We start from the raw sequence: 27770 nt of genomic DNA, 5'->3' as shown, positions 1-27770 counted from the left end.
GATGTCACTGCACTCACACATAACCTACGGTTGGAGTCGGAAGCGCGGCCAGCGACAATTAACCGGGCAATTAAGCTCATTAAGGAGCCACTTGTCAGTGATTTTACGTGGCCTGTCCACTTTTACAGTTGGTGGACAGGCCAGGCAGCCAGGCGGCCTTCACATTTTCACTACAAACTACATCCAGGATGGGATAAAATTTCTGGGGTTAAATAAAATAAAAGATGTTTGAGGGATAATCTGCTATGTGGTCTGCTGTCAGGCGCTTGAATTTGCAATACTGTCACAGCTTGCAGCAGTTCATTGATCCCACTGCATTTTTAAATTACTTAGCTCCCTGAGGCAACTCCACAGCAGCCGTCAGCCTTCAGAGAGCGTAAACCCACACCCTCCTTTCTCTCGATATCTCCCTTCTTCCTGCACCTCCCAGGCAGGACTGAGCCTTTCTCAGCACACGTTTTATGCTGGCTATCAGTTAATTGGCATATCACATCCACTTCCGGGCCTGCCGGTCGCGCACACCCATCGAGCGTAAGATTCAGGCCAATAATTCTAGTAATCTCTTAGTAGTTCTGCAATATTTGCGCTCCTAAAACAAGCAGGGAATAGGAAGAATTGAGTATATGTGAATCTTAGGCATGATTTTAAGTTTGCTGATGTTTGTATTACAATGAAACTGCCCAATCTTTAGATTTCAAAATTGCAAAATGAAAGTTCAATACATTAGCAGGTCTGAGGTTATGGAGTACAAACCCAACAAATTTATTCAAACCACCTGAGTTCCATTATCTACCTATGTGAAACTTGGAGTCATTATGAATATCTATTTCAACATTAGTTTACAGGAGTTACTATTTAAAGCTCATTCATTCCAAACATATATTAAAAGGTTTTATTAACGAGTTTTCATTACAAAAAGTTCACAGCGATGTTCTGCACTCACACCAATGTAAAACATTATAAAATCAAGTTTGTTTTAGTTGCATTAAATAATTTCCCTTTCAACCATCAGATTAGTGTCAGTGCATTGTTGTCCAAGAACATTTTGGGGAAAATTTTTATGGGGGTTCCCTGATCTACTATCATAATGTTCAAGGTCCACAGAAATCGTGGGGAAAGGACATAGACTGTTGTTTTTATCCATTTATGTTGTTTCAATGAGTAGGAGGAGCAAGTCTCACTCCTCTCTACCACATAATCAGATCAGGACTTAACTCCATGATCACACTGCACAGGTTCAGCATCCTTTCTTCATACACTAAACTGAATATTCGAGGAAGTGTATACTTTACCATTTTACACTAATATCAAAATTACAGAATTTCATAAAGTTATCCTTGAATTCATTTTCACTTTATCTGCCCAGACTTGCAACATGACACCTGGCTAACATGACACAAAGTGTCAAGACAACTGCACAATACTTTTTCAAGTAACATGAGATTATGATGTTAAATTCAAATCAAAAAACAAGTTGTTGAAGCATTCCAATCTGAATTCTGAGAAACCGTACTGCAAATTAACTTTGTGTAAAGGCAGAAGTGGTGAAGCAGATTTTGCTTTTCTACATGGTGTGACAGATAGAGATGCATGTTTTGCAGTTAGGGATTGAATTCCACAGCTGAAGTTGAAATTTAAATCAGTTAAGTATAAGATAACCCTTCCATCCACCTTAAAAGCCAACATTTCCTTTTAAAATGTTTTTTCCTCCCATTAATTTTATCCCATCCTCTTCCTGAAGCAATGACTCCTTGCAAAGCTTCCTCTTATAGGAAGGTAAACACTTCCTACTGTACAATTGTGGTATTTCTAATCTTAAAAGTAATTTTTCTGTTTGAGTTGATGACATTGATACCATTAGAGCTGAGTAATGGAAGTTTATTCAGGCTCATTTCAGGTAGTAGGTCAGAAGGATTTGACTTTCATGACAACATCCCTGGCTAAGTTCAGATACAGGTCAAAGATATAAAACCCACCATACCATACACTATTATGTTACCAACATACAAAAGAACAGGTTGGTCCATCAAGCTTGCCTTCCACCATAATAGCTAAAGCATCATGACTAAGCATTTCTTCTCTCCATCCAAACCTCACCCTTACACCTGCAGCAATGTAATCTCCAAGGAGAGGCAAAACCTTAGGGTCCCCTCAGGTGATCTAAACTAGTCCAGGAGATTACACGGTTGTCACCCTTTAAATTATATTTACAAAAGTTAAATAAAGAGTTTCTGGATGTTGACAATGCTGAGAATCAATTCCACAGTCTTACCACAGGTGTAGATGACATTGAGGAATTTGCGGATGCCTGGATAACAGGGATCACCAAACTCATAGGAACTGGCATATACACTGCAGCTTCTCTTCCCGTGGCATCGTTTAGTCATAATCTGTAAAGCTAAGGTTGACTGGCAGTCTGGAAGAAACATAATAATGAGGTGTAAGTAGTGATTCAGATAGCTGTACATCCTTATGTTTCATCATTTCAGCAGCCACAGGCCAAAGGTAGCTCTGTCTGTTTGGACAAAATGCACTGGCAACACTGATCAATTTTTAAACCTCATGTTCAGTGTTCAAAACGGAGTCAATAACTGTAACAAAATATCTACATTTTTCTTCATTTTAGTATTGATACATGATACATGCTCCCTTTGAACAGCAAAGAGTACAGGCAACTAACGACAAAAGGCAAGCTAGAAAGACCAACAAAATCAGACAATTAGATGAGGAAAGCCATGCAGGTCTGCATTCGGGCTCTACAGTCACATTAGAATGTACAACAGATGACTTTACACATGTTGGAACAGCCATCTTTGATAACAAAGGGAAACCAATGATGGCATGATAACAACATCCAATTAAAGAAAAACAGTTTAACTTCCTATTAAGTCAGTAAGTATAATGCCCAGTGTGGTTAAGTAAAACTTGCATTTATTTATCACCTTTTCTTGTATCTTAAAGCATCCTGAAGAACTTTCAGGTAATGAATAATATGGTGGTTGTGTTATTGGACTAGTAATCCAGAGGCCTGGACTAATAATTCAGAGGGCACAAGTTGAAATCCCACGATGGGAGTCTGCAGTTTTGAATCCAGTATTGTTTTTAAATCTGAAAATGAAGAGCTCCTTTCACTAAAAATGACTACGAAGGCATCGGATTGTCATAATATATCCATCAATATCCTTTAAGGAAAGAAATCTGCCATCCTTAACCTGTCTGGCCTATACGTGACTCGAGTCCACATCATTGTGGTTGACTCTTAATTGCCCTATGAAGAGTCTTAGCAAGCCACTCAGTTGTATCAAATTTCTCACTATCACCACATAGAACTGTAGCCATTCAAGAAGGCCGCCCCCCCACCCCCATCATCATCTTAGTCTAGCAAGGAATGAGCAGCAAATACTGGTCTTGCCAGAAATGCCCACATACTGAGAATATTTTTTTTTAATTTCAACAAATGTGACGGTAGTTTTTGTGCGCAAGGTCCCACAAAATTGAATGAGGTGAATGATAGGTCAATATGGTTACTTTGGTGTTAGTTGAAGAAAGAATGTTAAGCAGAACATTGGGAGGATTAATTGCTCTTCCTTCAAAAGAGCCACGAGATCTTTTGCATCCACCTGAACTACCACAGGTAACTGAGGTTAACATCTTTGGAAATGACTGCAGGTCTGACAATGCAGCACTCTCCCAATAATGCACTGAAGTAGCAGGCTACATAATGTAATCAAGTCCTGGAGTGAGACCTGAACTAACAAACGCCTCTCTCAGGGGTACAAGGGCCGCATTGAATCACTTTGACACTGAACACTATTCAAAATTTGAAGTTATTCAGAACGATTCTTCTCAGATAATGGGCGGGATTTCCCACACCTGCCTGCCGCTGGGATCTTCTGGTCCCACTGCAAATCAATGGACTTCTGGCTGGGGCACCACCTCGCCCGCAGCGGGTCCCGCCTACAACAGGGCTGGAAAATCCCAGCAAATGAATGAAAATATCCCTGAAATCCAGGCAAAAACATATGAAATAAAGCAATTGCACAAAGAGGTCCCAGGATATAGGTGAGTGGGGTGGGATGGGGATCCCGGGGAGCGAGTCACAGAAGTTGGGGGGGGGGGGTCAGAGCAAAGGACAGGGCCAAGGCTCTCAGCACCCACCACCCCACCACCCCCCTTCCTGATGCCGGATCCTTCAATCAGGTACTGATTGCCTGAAATGAGAATTACCCGATAAGGTTTGCTGGGCAGCGTTGGGGAGCCATGGGCTTCCCTGAGCCTCCACCAAGTTCCAGTGGGCTCAGGGATAATTGGTATCAAGTGGCTCATTAAGATCCTGCTGCCCGAGGGCATGGTCCTTCCCAACCCCAACTTAGTTAAGAACAGTTTTCCAGAAGCCGGGAATCCGATGTGGATACTTCCGCGCAATTCTCCCACTGCCCCCCACTCCCAGCATCATGCCCACTCCGGTGGGCTCAGTTAAATTCCACCCATAGACTCTGAATGGAGCAAGCATGAGGGGCCAGATGCCCCTTTCTTTCAGTAGACCTCGAATGTTAAATGGCTTAATTCACATTCCCAAGAGCTTCACCAGTTGAAACTTTTATAATTAATTTACAGGAATGTGGGCATTTCCGGTAAGGCCACCATTTATTGGCCATCCCTAATTTCTCTTGAGAAGGTTGTGGTGATCCGACTTCTTGAATAAGATTCTGTACTTTACACGGCTATTTCAGAGGACAAGGTCAAGAGTTAAATATAGGCCAGACCAGATTAGGATGGCAGGTGTCCTTCCTTAAAGGACGTGAATGAACCAGATGTTTTTTTTAAACAACAATCTGATAGTTTCACTAGTTACTGATACTGGCTTTTTATTCCAGTTTTTTTTTAATTAATTGAATTTAAATTCCCCAGCAACTGTGGTGGGATTTGAACTCATGCCTCTGGATCATTAATTCAGGCCTCCAGATTTCTAGCCCACAAACATAACCATTGCGCTCCTTTATCCTCAAATATTATGGATGCTGAAACCTGAATTAAAAAGTGATGGAAATACTCAGCAGGTCTGATGCATCTGTGGAGAGAAAAACAGAGCTAACGGGTGGCTTTTTACGAGGGTGGGGCCGGGTGGATTACTTGCCCCCCCACCACCCCACCAAGAAGTAAAGTCAACCAGAAGGCAACTTGTTCCATACCAGCCCACCCCACTGCCATAAAACATTGTGGGTGGGCTAAATTGGGTTTCTGCCCCTTACTTGGAAGTGCCGCCCTCAGGAGTTGCCATCCAATTTGATTGGCTGGCAGCTCCATCAATCCCAGCAGTACCAGAGCTGAGCAGTGGGCACTGCTGGGATTGCAGGAAGAAGGCCCGACAAAGACCATGGTTGCCCCAAGAAGGTAAGTCCCCAGGGTTTAGAACGGGAGGGATCCCAGAGCCCAGGGAGGGGGAAGAGTTGGGGTGGGGACTAGGTTCGATCAGGCAGGTGGCACTGAAGGGAGAGGGTTGACATCTTGGGGCAGTGGCCCAGATGTGCGCAGGGTAGCCCCGAATATTGTCCACCCCCTTTCCTTTCCATCAGTTCTCATGTAGGCCTTCAAAATTAGCCTACTCACTCCTGCCCAACTGCCCAGGCAAACCATGTTATGGTGTGAGCAGAATATTATTCAGGTCAGTAGGCTTGTTAACGAGCTTAAATGACCCTTAATTATTTATTTACATATGGCGGGCAGACAGCTGATTTTGGCACCTACCACCTAGCATATTATGCAGGTGAGCTCTGGGATTGATGGGAAGCTGGTAGGATAGCCAACTGACCTATTTTATGTGCCCCCGCCGCCAGGCATGGCCAGGGAGGGCATGTAAAATCTAGCCCAATGTTTCAAGTAAAATATGACTTTTTCAATCACACCCTTGTATTCATAAGGTTGCCTGCCCTCCTCACTCACATTCTCAACATACATTTCAAGCATTGGAACCTCTGATACCTCTGATATTTAACATAGAAACATAGAAATTAGAAGCAGGAGTAGGCCATTCAGCCCTTCGAGCCAGCTCCATCATTCATTATAATCATGGCTGATCATCTAACTCAATAGCCTGCTCCCGCTTTCTTCCCATATCCTTTGATCCCTTTTGCCTCAAGAGCTATATCAAACCCCTTCTTGAAAACATACAATGTTTTGGCCTCAATTACTTTCTGTTGTAGCGAATTCTACAGGCTCTCTCTGGGTGAGGAGATTTCTGCTCATCTCAGTCCTAAATGGTCTGCCCCACATCCTCAGACTGTGACCCCTGATTCTGGACTCACCAACCATCGGGAACATCCTGCATCAACCCTGTCTAGTCCTATTAGAATTTATATGTTTCTATGAGATCCCCCTCATTCTTCTGAACTCCATCGAATATAATCCTAACCGACTCAATCTCTCCTCATATGTCAGTCCCACCATCCCAGAAATCAGTCTGGTAAACCTTCAGTGCACTCCCTCTATAGCAAGAATATCCTTCCTCAGATAAGGAGAACAAAACTGCACACAATATTCCAGGTGAGGTCTCACCAAGGCCCTGTATAATTGCAGCAAGACATCCCTGTTCCAGTACTTGAATCCTCTTGCTATGAAGATCAACAAACCATTTGCCTTCTTTACCACCTGCTGTACCTGCATCCTTACCTTCAGCAACTGGTGTATGAGGACACCCAGGTCTGATTGCACATTCCCCTCTTTCAATTTATAGCCATTCAGATAATAATCTGCCTTCCTATTTTTGCTACCAAAGTGGATAACCTCACATTTATCCACATTATACTGCAACTACCATGCATTTGCTCACTCACTCAGCTTGTCCAAATCACATTTGTCAAGCCTACCAAAGTGCCACCAAGTGCTCCAGAGCATTTCACCCCTCAGGCACAGTCTGCAAACTAATGAGCATTTCAGTGGACTGCAGAGCAGTTTGATAACTGGGCACATTGTACAATTTCTTTGCTAAAGCTGGCCATGGAGCAGTCCTGGTGGAGGCGTTCACAGCCCTTGCAATGTCATCTTACAGGTTTGGACCAGCCTCCCCCATGGATCAAGTTAACAGTGCAACCTTGCAGTGTGGGTTAGGAGAATGCCTGTGCCTGAGCTGAAAGCACAGCATGCAGTCCAATGGGCAAAGCTGCCACCAATTGGTCAGGTGGAGTGAGAAGGAGGTGGGTGGATTTAGGGAAGCCATGCAGAGCACTAATCTCTGGCCATCCAAGTGGTGGCCAGCACTCTCCAAGGTGCATTAAGGGGCTGTCACACTTAACCAAACGAGGTTCTTAGAACACCCAAGCTACCCCTCTTTATCATCCTGCAGGAGGAATACATCAGGATCATGGAGCCTGGTGAACTAGCTACATGCCTTGTGACATACAGAATTTGGAGATGAAAGAGATGGAGCTAAGACAACGGAGATGAGAGTGACGGAGGCGCCTGGCTGTGCAGAGGGAGGAACAGCACCCTCAGGAAGAAGGGGCGGCTGGGGCTCCTGCAAACGCCACAGAAGAGCTACAGTGAGCTGTCGCTGGTCGGTGTCCAGCTAGACCCAGGGTCTATAGACGCTGCCTTTCATTCCTGCAGATGACCAACAGCCAGTGTTACCGAAGACTGCACTTGTCTAGGGAATGACTCAGTCACATCTGCCAGCTACTGCAGGATTTGGCGCCACAGGGACATGGAGGGCATCCACTTCCAGTGGCCATGAAAGTGACGGAGGCGCTCAATTTTTACGCCAATGGCTCCTTTCAGGGCTCCATAGGTGACCTCTGTGGGATATCACAAGCCTCCACCCATAAATACATCCATGAGGTCACGGATGTCATCTTTGCGAGGGCACACAACTTTGTGCATTTCATCCGGGACCAGGACAGCCAGGATGCAAGAGTGATTGGATGCAGGGTGCCATCGACTGCACTCGCGTGGCGTTCAGATATCTGTCACAACAGCAATCAACTATGTCAACCACAAGGGCTTCCATTTGTTGAATGTACAGCTGGTGTGTGACCATCACAAACACATCCTGCAGGTCTGTGCATGATTCCCAGGGAGTGTGCACGATTCCTACATTCTCGGTCAGTCAAAGATTCCTGGCATGTCACAGGGTCCACAGAAGCTGCAGGATTGGCTCCGGGGGAACAAGGGCTACCGGCAGAGGATGTGGCTGATGACACTTGTGTGGCAGCCTCAGGCTGCAGCAGAGAGAAGGCATAATGAGGCTCATGCTGCAATTTGCAACTCGGTGGAGCAAACCATCAGGATACTGAAGATGAGGTTCCGGTGCCTAGACCGATCTGGTGGAGCCCTGCAATATAGTCCACAGAGGGTGTCACGCATTGTCATCACCTGCCACACCCTTTACAACCTGGTGCTGCAACGGTGAGAGGATTTGGCTGAGAGGTGATGGAGGATCTGGAGGTCTCCTCAGATGAGGAGAACAGCGACAATGATGAGAGTGAAGAGGTCCTCGTAAGCGACAATGACAGCGATGAGACCCCTGCACTGACCAGATGAGGAAGGTGCACTTGGGAGGCCCATATAGCTGCTAGATTTGTGGAGGATGATGGCGACATGCAGTGAGGTGTCCCCATAGATCCTCACATTGCGTCTATGGATGTCTGACTCCAGTCTAGCCTATGGCAACGCACAAACCCTCTGTGATAATGCTCCTGTCATGGAGACGCAATGGAGGTCATAATAATCATTCAATTGCAGAAGGATGATGACGGCATGCAGTGAGGGCACTCCACAGATCTTCACATAGTCTCTGAGAATGTTTGACTCCTGTCTGGCCGAGGGCTGCTCACTTCCACTCTGTGATCAGGGTCATATCATGGAGATAAACGGCTCTGAGGAAGTGTCATACGGACTTGAAACATTAATTCTGTTTCTCTCTCCACAGGTGCTGTCAGACCTGCTGAGTTTTTCCAGCATTTTCTGTTTTTATTTCATATCATGGAGATGCAGCCATGAAACTTTGAAAGTGCCTGATCCTTTGTCCGCCTTCAGCACCTGACCCCACTTGGAGTACAGCATCACTGGTCACAGGTGCTGAAGAGATGGGGGCCGGCCCCACCTTAAAAATGCTGAGAGCACACAGGGAGAATGACAGAACTCTGTGACTCCTGCTCAAGATATTGTGGTAGCAATGACCAGCACCATCAAGGTGCAGGCATCAGTAATGTGTGAAATGAGTGTGAGGCTGGACCATCACTTTGTTCTGAAGGTTGCACAGAGCACAGGGGAGAGAGCCTGGGCTGAGACACCTACCTTTATCTTATACAGAAAGATTTCACATCTGAGTGATATGAACACTGCTCATCAGAACAAGGAGCCACAAGCAGCGAAACATTGTTGAGAGTTTACTTACAATAGTGAACATTATGTACAAATGATTAGCACCTGTGCTCAGGCTGTGTAACTAATTCTTCTTTACATTCCTAACCCTGCCGCTATATCATGGTGCTCCCCGGACATCCACAGTGGAGGTGAAGGCAGCCTGCTGACTGCTGCGCCCTGTCTATGATGACAAGACAGGTGTCCTCTGGAGGGCCGAATCCTAGAGGGCCCTGGCCTGCTTTTGGGATTCTGCTAAGTGGCAGTGGCACCCTCCTTGGCCTGTGGAGCTGGAGCAGCTGGGGTCACAGAAAGAGGGGTTTCGGATGGGTTGGACACTCCCAGAGTCACCTGGGTAGTTTGTCCTGGAACGTGCACCTGCTACTCCTCCTCCCAGTGGGTGCCTGGCTGACACTGTGAGAAGAAGGGGAAGCTGGAGTGAGATTGAGCTTCCCAGCACCCCTTTTATGTACACACTGTTGGAGGCCAACTATGGCGTCAGCGATGGAGTTCAGCCCATGCAGCAACGCAGGAGTGATGTCCTGGACCAAGGTCTCCATGGCGGCCACCATTCTACCAGTGTTGACCACAGTGCGCTGGCAAGCTGGAGCTATCACCTCAGCCTGAAGGCGGATGGATTCCTCTATCATGCCTTGCAACCTGAGGAGTGCGGTGGTCATCCCTTCCTGATGTTTCCGAGCTTGCCTTTGCAGCTCCAGCTGTGACATGACCAAATCCAGAGACGCATCATTTGACTCAGTCTCGGAAAATTTCTGGCCTGCAGCAGTCCACTAAGTGCCATGGACTGGGAAGTCCCTGCCTCTGCCTGCTTTGGATCAGAAAGTGTGATGTGCTTACTAGACTGTGATTCTGAGACTACTCTAAAGCTAGGTCCCACTAAGGTGTGTGTCTTTGAGCCAGTGGAGGGTGTGGCTGAGCACTATGATGGGAGTTCAAGGAGGGTGCCTTCAGATTCCTCTTCAGAAGTTTCTTCAGGGCTTGATTGGAAGTTCTGGGTCATGGACTCTGTTGACTGTTTCCCAGATGTGCCTGCAAAAGCAAGATGAGATAATTGGTGCATGGCAGTGGCCTGTGAAACAGGACACATCATTCACAGCATAGTTGTCTGATAGATGTTGCACTGCTGGATCCTCACTTGATAGAGCAGCGCCGACCTCACTGTCAGCACAGTAATGCTCCAGATCCTCACTGGCCAGCTGGGTGGCTCTGTCTTCAAAGTCCATAAGGATCCTCCACCAGTCTGCAACCTCTCCCTCTTGTTGTTTGCCAGCTTGTCCGAGATGAAGAGCTTATAAGCAGGGTGCCTACCAGGCCAGATGATAAGTATATCTAGCATGTGTGGATGGTGAGAGGTCCCATGGATGGGATGAGTACAATGAAGGTGTGTGTGAGAGAGTGAATGATGACGTCCCTTGAACTGGCAGTGAGTGAGGGCCCTGTTGGACGTGTGATGTGCTTGTGAGTCTGTGAGTTGCAAGTGATGAGAAGAGTGACTTACCCAAGCGGAATGGAGGAGATCATTCAACCTCTTGCGGCGATGGGTGGCTGCCCTCTTTTGCAGGGTGTTGATGCTGACCACTGCTGCCACCACCTTCCAAGCTGGATTAATGATGTTGCTGCCCATCCTGCAACCACAGCAGGGGTAGAGGACATCACAGTGCGCCTCCACAGCGTCCAAAAGGCACTCAAGGGATGCTTCATTAAACCTGGGGAGCTGCAGTCTTTTTGCCTTTCAGGGCAATATCTTCTGTGTAGCAGTCCTGGCTGGAAGGTGTGCGCACGGCTGGACTTTAAATATGGCGCCACTCATGATGAAGTGGTGAGGTGGTGGCATGGCGGGCGCATAAGAGCTCGTCTGCCATGGAAACGGTGTGTTTCCCAGGAATGCATAATTAATGCAGCGGGTTTGGGATAATATGGTGTGAAAACCCACCATTGCGGCTGGCGGGTAAAACATCGTTTCCCCACCTACTACCGCACTTAGTGCAAATCTGGGACAATTCCACCCTAGGACTTCAAAGAAACACCCTACAAAAATATATAGAATTTTAATGGAAATCAAAGCAACTAAATATTATGTCAGGTGTGAAGTCTTTCGTGAGTTTCAATTTATTGTCAGATTTTCATATTGATAATGGTGGAGTAGCAATTGGCTGAAAGATTAATATATGCAAAATAGTTTATTGCCAGACACAAAGTGAAAATAAACTGGCATAAAACAGCTGATTGTTTCATCTGCAATAAATTATGTGTGAAATATGTGTGAACTATTCCTCAGAATTAGGGTATTTCTTCAACACACATTAATTTTGCTTCTTGAAGGGAGAATCCCTCCTTTTAAGGTGCCATCTCCTTAGTCTTAGGTTTCTCTATCACACATACACAAGGAATGGAAGCACAGTCTCCTCAAGCCTTTGTCAGTGTCGTTCTGAAATTCTAAGGTGCCAGTCTGTAACACTCGGTCCGGGACAACTCTTTGCGCTGGAAGACCAACATGTTTCGGGCTGACCAAGGAGCATCTTTCACTGAGTTGATGATCCTCCAGCTGCAGATGATGTTTGTCTCGGTGTGTATCCCTGGGAACAGCCCGTAGAGCACAGTCCTGTGTCACAGAACTGCTTGGGATGAACCTCAACAGAAACCACTGCATCTCTCTCCAGACCTTCTTTGCAAAGGCACAATCCACAAGGAGGTGAACAACGGTCTCGTCCCCACCACAGCCACCTTGAGGGCAACGTGCAGAGGGGGTGAGACTCCTTGTGTGTTGGAAGGATCTGACGGGGAGGGCCTTTCTCACCACCAGCCAAGCTACGTCTTGGTGCTTGTTGGAAAGTTCTGGCGATGAGGCATTCTGCCAAATGACTTTGACAGTCTGCTCAGGGAACCATCCCACAGGATCCACCCTCTCCTTTTCCCGCAGGGCCTCTAAGACGTTACGTGCCAACCACTGCCTGATGAACTTGTGGTCAAAGGTGTTTCTCTGCATAAATTTTTCCGCCAGGGGCAGGTGGTACGGCACGGTCCAACTACTTGGAGCGTTCCACAGCAGCGTGGCCAGACCCATCCTTCTCAACACCAGGGACAGGTAGAACCTCAGCACATAGTGACACTTGGTGTTTGCGTACCAAGGGTCTATGCACAGCTTGATGCAGCCGCATACAAAGTTGGCCTTCAGTATGAAGGCGATGTTGGGCACGTTTTTTCCCCCTTTATCTAGAAGCTTATACATCGCGTCCCTGCGGACATGATCCATTTTCAACCTCCAGATAAAGCGAAAGATGGCTTGGGTGATCGCCATCGCACAGGAGTCTGGAATGGGCCAGACCTGCGCCACGTACAGCAATAGCGAGAGTGCCTCACAGGTTCTTACCCGCAATGGAGAGGGAGCATCTCTCCCACATGCCCAGTTTTCTTTGCAACATAGCCACTCACTCCTTCCAGTTTCTAACACATGCCCCGGTCCCTCCGAACCATATCCCCAGCACCTTCAGGCCATCAGCCCTGACAGTGAAGGGGACAAAGGATCGGTCAGCCCAGTTCCCAAACAACATGGCCTCGCTCTTCCCACGATTTACCTTGGCTCCCGAGGCCAGTTCAAACTGGTCGCAGATGTGGATCAGTCTGCGCACCGACAGAGGATCTGAGCAGAAGACGGCGACATCGTCCATGTACAGGGAGGCTTTGACTTGAGTGCCTCCACTGCCTGGGATTGTCATTCCTCTTATGCCCGGATCCTTCCTGAGGGACTCAGCAAAGGGTTCTATGCAACACACAAACAGGACAGGGGAGAGAGGGCAGCCCTGCCTGACTCCAGATTTAATAGGAAAGCTATCCGATTCCCACCCATTGATTGGGACTGCGCTACTGCTGTTGGTGTAGAGCAGTTGGATCCAATTGTGAATTCCCTCCCCAAACCCCATTTTGGAGAGCACATCTACCATGTAGGTGTGCGATATTCTGTCAAAGGCCTTCTCCTGATCCAGGCTGATGAGGCAGGTGCCCACACCCCTGTCCTGCACATAGGCAATCGTATCCCTGAGCAGTGCGAGGCTATCAGAGATCTTCCTGCCCGGCACAGTGCAGGTCTGGTCAGGGTGGATCACCAATTCCAGAGCGGACTTGACCTGATTGGCGATGACCTTGGACAGAATCTTATAGTCCACGTTCGATAGTGAAATGGATCGCCAATTTCTAATCTCCTCCCTTTCCCCCTTGTGCTTGTAGATGAGAGTGATGATGCCTTTCCTCATGGATTCTGACCAGAAGCATACTCTCATACATTTCTAGCAGGTCCAGGCTGATCCAGTCCCACAGAGCCGAATACAATTCCTCCGGCAAGCCGTCACTTCCGGGAGTTTTACTCTTCTCGAAGGACTCAATGGCCTTAGTCAGTTTGTCAGGAGTTAGTGGTTTGTCCAGGCTCTCCCGTGTACTGTCGTCTAAGAGGACAGGACAGGAAGGACTGGGAGGCCGTGCTGACTGAGGGCTTCACGTCATACAATCCGGCATAAAGGGATTTACTGATCCTCAAAATGTCAGACTGCAATGACTTTACTGAGCCGTCTTCTTCCTTCAGGCCGCTGATCACAGTGTTCTCTCTGTGTACCTTTTGGAAGAAGAAACTTGAGCACATCTCATCCTGCTCCACAGAACGGACTCTAGAACGGAAGATGATGTTGGAGGCCTCCGAGGCAAAGAGCGAGGCTTGCTGACTCTTCAACTCTTGGAGTTCCTCCTTGACGTCTACCCCCATCAACTGCAGCCGGAGCAGATTCTGCATGTTTTTCTGGAGTCGGGACATTTCCCTCTGTTCCTTTCTAGCTTTCTGGGTGCCTTTGAGGATGAAAAACCTCTTGATGTTTCCTTTGATCGCTTCCCACCAGTGTGTCAGGGACTCAAAGAGGGGTTTCACGGTTCTCCAACCTTTGTAATCCCTCTTGAGCTCCTCAATGTTCTTTGGGGTCAGCAGTTGCACGTTTAGCTTCCATGCCCCCCTGCCCACCCTCTGGTCTTCCTCTAAGTGACAGTCAGCCAGTAGGAGGCAGTGGTCAGAGATGAACACCGGCTTGACGACGGTGGATCTGACCGTGAACACTCGGGACACAAAAAGGAAGTCTATCCTGGAACGGATGGACACGTCTGGCCGTGACCAGGTGTATCTACGCTGCGCTCCATCTGCAGGGTTGCTGAAGACGTTGTGCAGCTTGGCATCCTTAACTGTTTCCTTCAGGGATCTGGACGTAGCGTCCAATCTGCTGTCGACCCTGCCAGATCGTCCAGCCGCATCGATGATGCAGTTGAAGTCACTGCCCAGAATGACCGGCCTGGAGGTCGACAGCAGCAGTGGGAGCTGCTGAAAAACCGTCAGCCGCTCGCCCTTTTGTGCCGCAGCGTACACGTTAATTAACCGGAGTGGAGCATCTTGTACATTACGTCTGTTACGAGGAGGCGCCCGCCCACCACCTCCTTAACCACGGAGACGGTGAAGTTGCCTCCCCGCAGCAGAATACCCAGGCTGGAAGAACGAGAGTCGTTTCCTCCCGACCAGATCGATGGCCCATGTGACCACCATCGTGACCATTGCCTATAGGAGCTGAGGTGAGGTATCGCACACTCCTGCAGAAACAGGTCAGCTTTGACCTTGGCAAGGTAGTCCAAGGTCGCAACACATCACGTAGTAGATTTAATGCTATGCACATTTATGGATACAATCTTTACACCCAGGCACATTCCAACGTCCAGGACTACGTGCTTAGGGACACAATAAAGCTTGGGGCAGCCGCCGCAAAGGCGCAATGGGGAAAGGTCGCTGTCTAAGACCTTTCTGCCACAGTGCACTGAGGGGCTGGGAACTGCTGAGAGCCCCTCGGGCTGTACAGCTCACAATGAATGTCCGCATTGAATACTAATTGTATTATAATCGTATTGAAGCACCTCAGAGTGCAACATGATGTAAGTTGATAACTCCAATACCATTGTCTGATTGTCTGCATTGACCATATTGAAATGATTGTAATATTCATTGATTGCATTGATGCACCTTGTGATACATGTGTAAAAGTTGAATCTGATTGTACTTATGTGATGGTGATTTTGAAATGGTTTGGAATGTTCTTCCAGATATTTTATGAACAAGGTATATTTTTCAAAAAAACAATTCTGAAATTCTAATGAGGCATACTGGTGGAGACTTTGGGAACAGCAAGATGGTAAATCTGGCTTCAATCTGTCGCTGCATTTTTCAGGGAAAAAAAGAGAAGATTAAAATATTTTGACCTTTGGGCTACTGGGTGAGGTTCCTCCCCTGCCTGCATGTCATTGGAAAATCAGTTTCAAAACTAGGTGCTGTAACATTCCTCAGTCAGCTTCTGGTGTCTGATTCACCCAGTTGATAAACACTGATATCAAGAGCCAAGAGATATCATCAGGTTCATGGAATTGAAGCTCTAGAACTTCCAATTAAATTGATTTCTTCTAGTGCTTACTCTCACATCTATAAATATGAAGTGTTACCACACAGTCCCAGCAATTGAGTTACACTGAAATCATTGCTTTTGGATCAGATCACCTCAGTAAGATGTCTATGTTACACTGCTTGCTAGCTATCATTGCAGGGTTCTGTCAGCATTAATTCTGCCATAAGATACTAAAACAGCAGTAATTTTACTTTCCTTAGGGCTTAAGACCCTGAGTTTTCTCTCTTCCCATTCTGCTTCAGAAGGACAAAAGTTAATGAACTTGGTCATCTGGGTGGGCCTGTTATGGCCTCAGTGCAGGCCCATCCTGTGACAGGAAACTGTGCCAGGAAACAGGCAGGAACACAGACCCAGCCGCAGGCCTGATTAGCTGCTGGACTGGCTATTGGCCTTGGAGTCTTCCGGCTCCTGTTGGGAAAACAACATCCTGAAAGCATTCAGGCCTAAAGTTTGTTCGGGAGTTATAAACAAAATAGAATCAAACATCAGCCTTTGCTGCCTGGCACCCAAAGATCCTCCAAACTGAGGGATAAAGCCTAATGATAGCTTCATTGGATATCCTTGCCAGGGAGGAAAAAACATCTACTTCTTTGAGGCCTATTGTTGTCCTGTGCCTACTGAAGGGCATCAGCCAGGTTGGTGTATTTGAGCAATTATTGGAAATCCTGGAGCATTGTGAGGAGGCAGAGACCCAATATAGCATGTTTCCATCCCCCTTTCTTCTCCTGAGAAATCCCTGTTGCAATTCAGAGGAGTGTTGAGGCCTACCTTTCCTTCCTCAACCTGATAATTAGACCCCGTAGGTCCAAACTGCCTTCCTCTCTATTTACACTAACTCAGTGATCTGCTCCTGCCCCTTTCTTATAGTACATATAACTGATTCATATTAAAACATTCACATTACGTAATCGTAAAATATAACCAACAGTTACTCTCATGGCATTCATCTACAGTGTTATCTGGATCTGGACTAAGCACAATTTACAATATTGTATAAGCCAGCATCACTGTGTTTCACTCACATCCTTCCTTTGCCACTTTGACAGGTCAGGAATTGGAACAAAGTGAATTTGTTTCATATTGTCGCCAATATGAAAGAATGAAATATTTTAACAATTAGTAAGCATATTCCACATGGAAATTTTTAATGGCAAAAGGCAGAGAACCTTTTGGGTTTTCTTATAAGCACAAATGAAATGTTAATAAAATCCTGGCAGACCTCAATGGAAACTTGGATAGGGGGAGCAATTGTATATCCAAGCATATAATGAAAGAATGCTTCAATGAGCTAAAGAGTTAAATCAAGTGTCAGAAAGCAGACTCTTATTTTCTTCTTATCCAATATGAATGATTCATGCCTTATATCTTGGGGACAGTTGTAGTGATTGATGAGCGGTTTATTAGTACAATGGATCTCACTGTCATACTGTTCACTGACAAAAGGCTCGTAAATAACTTTGCCAAAACCTGTGTGCTCAGATTCACAGCCTACACTTTGTTACTTATTGTTATACCTAAAATTACAGTATGTATTTGTACTAGGGAATGTGCCCTCAGGTTATAGAGATAATACATTACATTCAAAGTATAGCATAAATTGATAGACAATTTAAATAATGGAGGCATATGGTGGGATTTTCCAGTCCTGCCAGCGGCAGGCATCGTTGCGAACAGGACAGGAGAATTTGGGGATTGACTTTTGACCACTGTCCAAATTTTTCCATCCCACCCATGACAATGCCTGCCACTGACAGGACCAGGAAATCCAGTCCATAGTGGCAGAATCTATTCCCCACATGGTGGACAGAATTTTACAGCCCTCCACCAGTGGGTTTGCAGGCAGGGGAGCCCATAAAATTCCCCAGGCGACCTTCCCCCTGCCTTCCTGCTGGCCTCTGACCTGTCCACAATTTTACATAGGGTGAGCAAGGCCTAGGGCCTGTCCTTGCCCCAGTTGAGGCCCTTAAGTGGCCAAATGTTGGCCAGCAAAGGGTCGCCTCCTGCCCAGCCGCAAATTTTATTCACTCTGCTCATGCCATGGGCTGAAAAGGTGGGGGTGGGTGCCTCCATTACTGGCCCCCATTTGAGATCGTGCACCCTACCCCAATGTCTAACCTCCCCCTCCACTCCCCACAGCCCAGATGCTCCCTCCCCACCTGGCCTTGTCATCATGACCCCCAGCCCCTGACCAGACCAGCAGCTCTCTGAGGTGGGCCTTCCTCCCAAGTGAGGGGCGGAAATCTCGCCTCCAGCTAGAATATTAAATGGCTGCGAGGAAGCCGGCATTGGTGAGGATGTGTACAATTCTGCCCACTAAATTCCCGGTTTTGGCTGTGGCATAGGAGAAGATACCAAGGGGAGACCCAAATGTTTCACTGAGAAAGGGGTTTAAAAAAAACAGATATCACCATCTGAAATGTTTGTGCATTCCCCCGTCATTCGCTCAAGGTCAGTTTAGGCAGATATCTGGGTGCAATTTGCATGCCTGCTTTCTCAGCTGAAAAATGTTACGTGAAGATGGAGATGAGGAGAATTCTTTTGTCTTAGAGGGTCTCATTTGTCTCATTAATCTGTGGAACTCTCTTTTCCAGAAAGCAGTGGAGGCTGAGTCATTAAATTTATTCAAGGCTGAGTTAGATATATCTTGGATAGACCAAGAGAGTCAAAGGATATGGCAGGGGGGGGCGCAGACAGAAAAGTGGAGTTGAGACGACGACAACCAGATCAGCCATGATCTTATTGAAAGGTGGAGCAGGTGCAAAGGGCCAAATGGCCTAGTATTGCTCCAAAGTTCCATGTTCCTATGGCCAGAATTTTACATCCTGCAGGCAGGCATGCGCCCGACCCAAACAGATGTGAAATAGCACAAGATGACGTCGGGCAAACCGGAAATTGGGTCAGAAAAGAACCTGTTTTTAACTAATGTTAATGAGATTGTAAATGAGGCCAATATAGCATCAACCAGGATAGACTTGATGGACTGAATGGCCTCCTTCTGTGCTATACTATTCAATAACATCATGCATGTCATCTTCCATAATTTCTACCTGTTTACTGCTGTTCACAACACCAAACCATATAAATTGGGCGTTCGTAGACCCAGAGTGTATTTGGAAGTAGGTTTAAATAGTAGCTTTGGGAAAAGAATTGCCAAATAATCAGGTTAATTTTGATTTTGTGAGCTATATTGGAAATTGCTGTTTCTATCTTCTTTTCCCAACAGCCCTGAGAGCGCCACACTGAGTTTTCCAATGGCAATGTGCTTATTTGTGCCTTTTGAAAGGAAAATCAGGAGGGTCAACAGAAGACCACCAAGCAGCTCAGGTTGAATCATAGGCACTATGAACTCACCAAACAATACCCAGACACTGCAATCTATGGCAGAATCGTATGTATCTGCATTTGGTGGAGTTCCTGTCAAGGTCATTTATGCTTCAGAAGCATTTCAGGTTTCCACTAAGGACATCAGCAACATGTCAACCAACTTTCCACAGAAGTGTACAGGAAGCTAATATTTCATCCAGCAGCTAGCTGGTGAAATAAGAAACTAAAAGCCAATCTTTTACTTAATACTGTACTAATTTGCAGAGTACAGCATTACAAATGTCCTCCCTAATCAACAGCCAGTGATTCAGAAGTCTCTCTTTACACTCAAGAAACCTTTGAGAAACAAATGAAAAATAAACATGCCCATTGAAAGGGGCACTTTTACATTATTTTAACTAAAGACTTGAAAGAAAACTCATCAAGTTAAAATGGCATTTCTGCGATGATGATGCACTCCAGTCAACCCCCACCCTTCACTAGTGACCACCAGTCGTGGAAAGCCTCATGAGTACTGGTGGACAATGTGCTCTCTCTCTCCAGGGACACCTGATGCAGGCATAATCATGGAAGAGAGGCAGGCAGTCAGGCTGAGCAGTCCCCGCAATCGCCCACTGCCTAGACCTCTTTATGGCCACCTTGGCCAGGCATAGGTGCAGGCCCGCCCCCTCCGTACAGGGTGGCCAAAGATCAGGAGCGTGAGGCTGAAGTGGAAACAAAACTTGGAGAGCAGGCCTCTTGGATATTGAGAAAAGGGGCTGCAACCTCACTCACTCTGCATAAATATAGAACAGGGAGTTATCAAGGTCACAGAAAAAGCAGGCAGCAAATTTCTCTTCATACTCTTTTGAGCAAAGCAAAACAAATGACCAAATTAACTAATTCACAACCCCTTAAAAGAGTACTGTAACTAATACAAAAGCTACAAAGGAAACTCATCAAATTAAAATAACATACCCAGGGCTGATATTCCCTTGGATATTAACCCGGGCCTCTGGATCCTAGTCTAGTGACATTACCACTATGCCACCACCTCCTATCCTCATTCCTGATACACAAAATGGCGCAGTCCATCTTGTAGGGGTGAAGGACCAGTAACAAAAGGCGCAAAAATGTCAGACTCCGCAGAAAGCAGGGAATGCCTACTATGTACAGACCACTGAGAAACAACGTTACTACAGTGAAAACCCACAACATTAATGAGAGAAATGCATCCAGGCAGCCTGCAGGTGATTAACAGTTCAGAAATATTGAATGCTTTTTCAGCCACCTCAGTGGTAACATAATGCGGCACTGTCAAGATAGGCTGAGACAGCATTTCAAGAACAGAGGTAGAAATTGCAAAATCTGTCTTACTGAAGAAGCAGGGGAAGCAGAATCTGACATCTATTCACTACACAGCCCGAAAGTGGGAAGAACTGAGCCAATCCAGGTAGTCATTAGAGTCAATGAACAACCCATCAAGATAGAGGTCGATACAGGCACCAATGTCTGTGTTAGGAGAATATACATTCAAAAAGTTGAATAAAGGAGTCCATCCTTTAAGTTTCAAAGAATTGGACACTAAATTAAAAACATATACGGGTGAAGAAATAAGAGTGAAGGGGATATGTCAAGTCCTAGTGCAGTTTGGGGATCAGGCTGCAAATTTATTCCTTATAGCATTAGATGGGGCAGGCCCCAATTTAAGTGGTCGCAACTGGTTCAAAAAGATTAAATTGCAATGGGCTGAGACTTTTCAAATCAGAGTGAGAAACCTCAGGAATTGTTACAGAAGTACACTTCCATTTTTAGTGATGAGCTAGGAAGGATTCGTGGGCCACAAGCCAAAATCCACGTAGACCTTAACGCAACCCCCAGATTTATCAGAGCCAGACAAGTCCCTTATGCTCTACGGGACAAGGTTGAGACCAAGATAAACAGGCTGGAAAATTTGGGTATCTTACAACTGGTGCAATTTTCCAAGTGGCGGCACCCATAGTACACATTCTAAAGCCAGGCCAAAGTGTTTGCTTATGCAGTGACTATAAGTTAACTGTAAACAGAGCGGCCAAAGTTGATTAGCACCCGATACTATAGACTGACAAATTATATTTGAAATTAGCAGGGGGCATCACATATTCAAACTTGACATGATCCACACCTACCAGCAGATAGAGTTGGAAGAAGGCTCTAGGGAATTCATGACCATCAATACACATCGAGGATTGTATCAGTATACTCGACTACCCTTTGGGGTTTGATCAGCGTGTGCTATTTTCCAACGTACCATGGAAAATCTGCTCCAAGGACTGGACCATGTTGGTGTTTATCTGGATGATGTCTCAGTCACTGGATGAACTGATGAAGAACACTTAGCTAATTTGGATGAGTTGCTGAAAAGCTTCTCACAGGTGGGGGTGCGCTTGAAGCGAGAAAAATGTCTTTTCCAAGCCAAAGAGGTAGTTTACTTCTGCCATAAGGTTGACATACAGAGCCTGCATCCCATGGAAGAAAAGGTCAAGGCTATTTGCGAGGCACCAATTTTTAAGATCATCAGCCCTACAGGTCCACTTTGACCCAAAAAAAAATTGATTTTAACTTGCGATGCATCCCCTTATGGAGTAGAGGTTGCTCTTTCACATCGGATGGTGAATGGCTCCAAACAACCCATTGGTTATACATCTCGCACACTGAGTGCTGCAGAGTGACAATATTCTCAAATTGAGAAGCAGGGCTTGGCTGTTATGTTTGATGTTCGAAAATTCCATCCATATCTCCACAGTCGTCATTTTCACATTGTATCTGAATACAAGCCTCTGCTGAGACTATTTGGAGAGCAAAAGGCATTTCCCCCTATCACATCTGCTCACATCCAGAGGTGGGCACTGATATTGGCTGCTTACGAATACATTTTTATTCACTGATCGGGAAGCCAGATCGCACATGCTGATGCGCTAAGCCGCCTCCCCCTGCCAGATAACAACGTGAAGGTTCCAATTCCACAGGAACTTGTCTTAGCACTAGATTTTTTGGATTCCTCCCCTCTCCAGGTCAAACAATATATGAGTGGACAAGCTGAGATCCATTTTCATCTCATGTCCGAGAGCAGATCTTGAATGGATAGTCAGGTGAGCCAAAGTCTGATGACATTTTCAATCGCAGATATGAGCTCACCTGCCAGGATGGTATATTGCTGTGGAGAACAAGGGTTATCGTGCCCCTGAGAGGGTGATGGCCATTACTGGCTGAATTACATAGTGCTCACCCTGGCATTAGTAGGATGAAGATGCTTGCGCGCAGCTACTTGTGGTGGCCAGGGATGGACAAGGACATTGAAACCCTAGTCAAAGATTGTCTTCAGTGCCAGCAGGTACAAAAGCTACCCCCCTTAGCTCCATTACACCCCTGGGAATGGCTGGGGTGGCCATGGGTTTCCTCCACATCGACTACATAGGGCCCTTCCCGGGCACTATTTTCCTTTTACTAATAGACACCCACTCCAAGTGGATGGAAGTCTACGAAGTCCGGTCACCCACGCCTGTTGCCACCATAGACCGTTTGCAACAGAGTTTTTCAGTACACGGGTTACCAGAGCTGCTCATGTCGGACAACGGGACGATATTTACCACTGGGGATTTCCACAGATTTATAACCCTCAATGGAATAACTCATATCAAAACCTTGCCTTTCCACCCCATTTCTAATGGTTTGCCTGAACGGGCGGTTCAAACTTTTAAGTCTGGGATGAAAAAGCTGGATGGGGATTTCATCTGCACCAAATTGTCGCGGTTCCTGTTCACATACCGGACGACGCCACACATGACCACCATTATTGCCCCCGTTGAATTACTAATGAAGAGACATCTCCGCACCCATCTAACTCTTATCAGGCCAAATTTAGTGGGGAGGATGGTGAGAAGCCAAGAGGCCCAGGAGGCTAGATATGATGGCCATAATCAGGAAAGAAATTTCACAGTGGGAGACACAGTTCTCGCAAAGAACTTTGGAGATGGGCCCACTTAGCTACTAGGCGAAGTGAGTGCCATGACAGGACCTCTCTCCTTTACCCGTGCAGAGGCCTCAGACTCCTGGTGAGAGGAGGTACCATGGGGGTTATGCCGCAACCCGGAGTTTGGTTGAGCACATCCTTGGCATTCTGAAAATCAGGTTCCAATGCCTGGACAGATCTGGTGGAGCACTGCAGTAGACTCCCCAGAGAGTGTCATGCATCATAGTGGCTTGCTATGTGCTACACAACCTGGCGACACAAAAGGGGGAAGACCTGGATAATGAGGCGATGCAAGAGCTGCATGTCTCCTCTGATGAGGAGGAAGCAGAAGGCAATGAGGGTGATGAGGTCTGAAAAGGAGAGGTGCAGGCAAAGAGGCCATTGTACTGGCCAGTTGAGGCAGGCATTGTTGTGAGGCCCTCATATCTGAAAGATTCCAGGAGGATAATGACGAGATGCAAAGAGGACATTCCAGAGATCTCCACATTGTATCTGGGAATGTCTGACACCTGTCTGGCTGAGGGCAGTGCACATACACTCTGTGAAGAGACTCATATCATCAGATATGCTGCTGATGCTGCTGAGAAACAGTGGCCACATAGACTTTAAGATAGCTTGATCCTTTGGCAGGCTTCATCACCTGTTCCCTTCAGCACAACACCTTCACCGGTCAGGAATGGTGTCAAGATGGGGGAGGTGGGGGGCAGCCCAGCCTCTAAGGTGCTGAGCACACAGAGAACAGAGATGCTTAGGTACCAGATTCTTGCAGCAAACACAAGCCACATGGAGGTCTATGCATCACTAATCTGGACAGAGACTTTAAAGCCAGACAATCACTGTGCTCAAAAGTTTACATTCTGTACGGGGGAGAAGCCCTGAACTGTGACATTAGCCTTTGATTTGTACAGAAGACAAGGTTTCTGATTAACATGAACACTGCTCAACATAACAATGAGCCATAGACAAGGAGACATTCTTGAGAGTGTATTTACAATAGTGAACATTATGCACCTGTGCCCATGTCGTGCAATCTTCTTAACCTTTCTAATCCTGTGCTACATCTTGGTGCTCCACCAACATCCACAGCGGAGGTGGAGGTGGCGTGCTGACTGCTATGCGCTGTCTGCGATGACCTTGATGGGTGTCCTCTGGAGGGCCATGACCTGCATTTGGGGTCCTGCTGTGTGGCAATGGCACCCTCCTTGGCAGAGCTGGAGCTGCTGAGGTCACAGGAAGGGCCTGACAATCCTGGAGTCACCTGGATGGATGGCACCGGGGTATGCACTTGCTGGTACTCCTGCCTATGGGTGCCCAAGGATCCTTGGCTAACTCCTTGAGAGAAAGGAGCAGCTGGAGTGAACTCGAGTTGCCCTGCCCCCTCTCGCGTTGACATTGATGGATGCTGGCAAGTGCCTCAGCATTGGAGTTCAGCCCTTGCAACAGTGCAGGATCAATGTGCTGGGCCAAGGTCTCCATGCAGCCATCATCCTACCAGTGTTGACCTCAGTACGTTGGCCATCACCTCAGACTGAAGGCAGATGGACTCCTCCATTGTGCCTTGCAATCAGAGGTGTGCAGCGGACATTTTTCCTGAGTTTGCCATTTCCGCTCCAGCAACTAAGATAAGAGTGGGTCCACAAGTTCGTCATCTCTCTCGGGCACAGCAAGTTTCTGGCCTCCAGTAGTCCTCCAACCTGGCAAGCCTCTGCCTCCACCTGCTGTGGATCAGACAGTGAGATGTACTCATCAGATTGTGACCCTGAAGCTACTCTAGAACTAGGTCCCACTGAGGTGTGTGTCTCTGTGCTGGTGAAGGGTGTGGGTGAACGCTGTGATGGGTCTTCAATTGGGGTGTCATCAGATTCCTCTTCAGGGCTTGAGTCAAGGACCTGGCTCATGGACCCCTTAGCTGCTTCCCAGATGTGCCTGTGAAAGGAAGGAGAAATAATTAGTGCATGGCAGCGGACTGCAGAACATGGTTGTCTGATGGATATTGCACTGCTGGATCCTCATTTGGTCAAGCACCGCCAACCTAACAGTCAACATAGAATGATCCAGATCATCATTGGCCAGCTATGTGACTCTATTTTCAAAGCCAGTTAGAACCTTGATGTCGGGCAATCCTCCGCCAGTCTGCAACCTCTCCCTTGTGTTGTGTGTCAGCTTGTCCTGCATGAAGACAGATGGAGAGAGTGTAAGCAGGACGTCTACCAGTCCAGATGAAAAGGATGCCTGTCATATGTGGGTGCTGAGTGGTGCCATGAATAGGATGAGGACACAATCCACAGGGTAGGTGAAGGTGTGTAAGAGAGAGTTAATGGTGATGTCCTCTGAACTGGCGGTGAGTGAGATCCCTGTGAATGTGTGATGAGTTTTTGATTGTGTTAGCTGAGGGTGATGAGAGGAGTTACTTATCCGGGTGGAACGGAGGAGATCATTCATCCTCTTTCGGCACTGGGCAGCTGTCGTCTTTTGCAGGGCGTAGGTACTGACCACGCTGCCACCATCTCCCATGCTGGATTAGTAACCTTGCTTTCTGGTCTTCATCCAGCACAGGGGTCGAGGACTTCACGGCGGGCCTCCGCTGCGTCCAGTTGGCGCTCAAGGGAGGTATCACTAGATTTGGGGGCAGCATGTTTCGTCGCTTTGGCAGCCATGACTTTCAAGCAGCTTCCAATCCCTTAGAGAGTGCTAGCTCTGTGCAGGGACGCCCTTTAAATATGGCGCCCAGATTACTGAAGGCCTGAGGTCATGGTGGGCGGGCAAGTCAGAGATTCGCCACCAGTGATCTGCATGAAACCCATGCCTCTGCATTTTTTCTACAAAGTGATGCACGATATGGCGGAAAAAGCCGCCATTGTCGTCGGCGGGTCAAACACCACTTTCCCTGCCCAATAATGGACTTTGCCAATTTCTGTGATGATCCTGCCCATAGACTCCTTCATGTGCTCAAGGTACTTAATCAATGTCCTCCACCAGAATATCCTGAACCCTAATAATGTAATTAACATTCGATTAATACAAGTGACTGATGCCTTATTTGTTTCAGCAAGGACTGTCAGAGAGTGCTAAACACTTCTACAGCTGGCAGGGTTTCCAATGATGCAAGGGTTTGTAGATTGTACCTAAGTTTAAAAAATGCCTTAATGCACTGTCAATACTTAATTGTTTGAAATCCTCAGTGCTAGATTACGTTGCCTAATTGCAACTTCTCCCAATGCCTTCATTGTAAACTAGCTCACCATCATGCTAATATTTAACTCACAATTACAAGTTTCAGGATAGGTCCCAGGTAATCAAGTCCATTCTCGATTAGATTGGATACTGCACAGGTGTCATAAACTTAGTTCACCAGCTGAGCACAGTTATTACAGTGTGGTGGCACTGAGTACAGTTATTACAGTGTGTTGGCATGCATCAGAGCAATCGGTGAACACACCATTGCCTCGTTGAAGCAGCACTTCAGCTCCATGGAAGGACCTCATTGAGAATGTTGTGTCCACTTTTGATTCCCTCACATGAAAGGGTATATGGAGACTTTGAAAAAGGTACATAGGTGGACTACAAGATTGATCCCCAGTTCAAGACACTTTAGCTACCCAGGTAATCTAGAAGAACTGTGACTGAAAGCATAGAATCTGGGTGATTTGATCAAAGATTATAAAATAATGAAGGGACTAGATTGTGTTTGCATCAATAAATAATTTTAACTGGATGGATTAGAGAAATCCAGGGATTATGCTTTTAAATTGCCAAGGGCAACTAGGTTGGAGGTCAGGCAGTTTTTCTTTTCCCATAGAATAGTAGACCTGGTTGACGGTTTGTGTGGTTCAACACTGATTCATTATATATTGTCAAGAGTGACCTGAAACCCTTTCTGGCTAAAGCATAGCTTACATTATACAGGAGGTAAGCACCCTGTAATCTAAATCAGTGGTCTAGTTTCAATCACCTAGTAGGATTGTAAAAATATTTTTCCAATTTTCCTTTGTCTGAATTGATGTGGGTTCTTAATCTGGTTTCTTTACCTCTGCAGCAGATTAAATAGCTCCAGGTGGGGAGGGAGCACTTCTATTGTGATGCATGAAACATCACAACTATATGGGCAGGCTGATCTTTTTCTGTCCAACATTCTCATTGATAAGAATCCTGTAAATTCAATCTTGAAAAATTGTACATATATGTTGTTCAATACTGTAATCTGCATAACATCCTCCTGTAAAGCTGTCATCTTGGAGGCATTAGAATAGGAAATACCCCAGGTATATCAAGGCACAACAAAGTCTAAAGTTACTGCAGAGCAGAACCAGACACTGCCTTGAATAGCCATTCAGTAAGCACAAATACTGATCACTTTTGCTTAATTTACAAATGTACACCCACTACACTAGCAGTCCTATACACCTTCCCATGTTCTCCAAAAATATTGACTTCAATCTATCAGGAAACTCTCAAATGTCACAAGCCTGCTTGAAGTCCTGAATATAGCCTTATGTAAGCACTAGTTTTTCTATCCTTAGATCCTGACTGGTCAGAGGATCAGAGAGATCACTCATACACAAAAATTAGTGTTTTTAATCCTTTACGTGGACATTAGGTCA

General features: G+C 46.4%; 1 protein-coding gene across 2 annotated transcripts in view; it reads right to left on the bottom strand.

Annotated features, from left to right (window-relative positions):
• The window catches only part of LOC121277650 (protein eva-1 homolog C), a 430530-nt gene that overhangs the window by 129776 nt on the left and 272984 nt on the right, over positions 1-27770 (bottom strand). The window contains exon 5 of one of the 2 annotated variants that reach the window (XM_041187246.1): positions 2273-2416. The exons of the other annotated variant lie outside the window; for it this stretch is intronic. Coding sequence (XP_041043180.1) covers positions 2273-2416 — 144 coding nt within the window. The remainder of the gene's footprint in view (positions 1-2272; positions 2417-27770) is intronic. 2 annotated transcript variants of the gene reach the window in all.

This window comes from Carcharodon carcharias, chromosome 5 (assembly GCF_017639515.1).
Source record: "Carcharodon carcharias isolate sCarCar2 chromosome 5, sCarCar2.pri, whole genome shotgun sequence".
Lineage (NCBI taxonomy): Eukaryota > Metazoa > Chordata > Chondrichthyes > Lamniformes > Lamnidae > Carcharodon > Carcharodon carcharias.
This window is presented reverse-complemented; position numbering and strand designations above follow the sequence as displayed.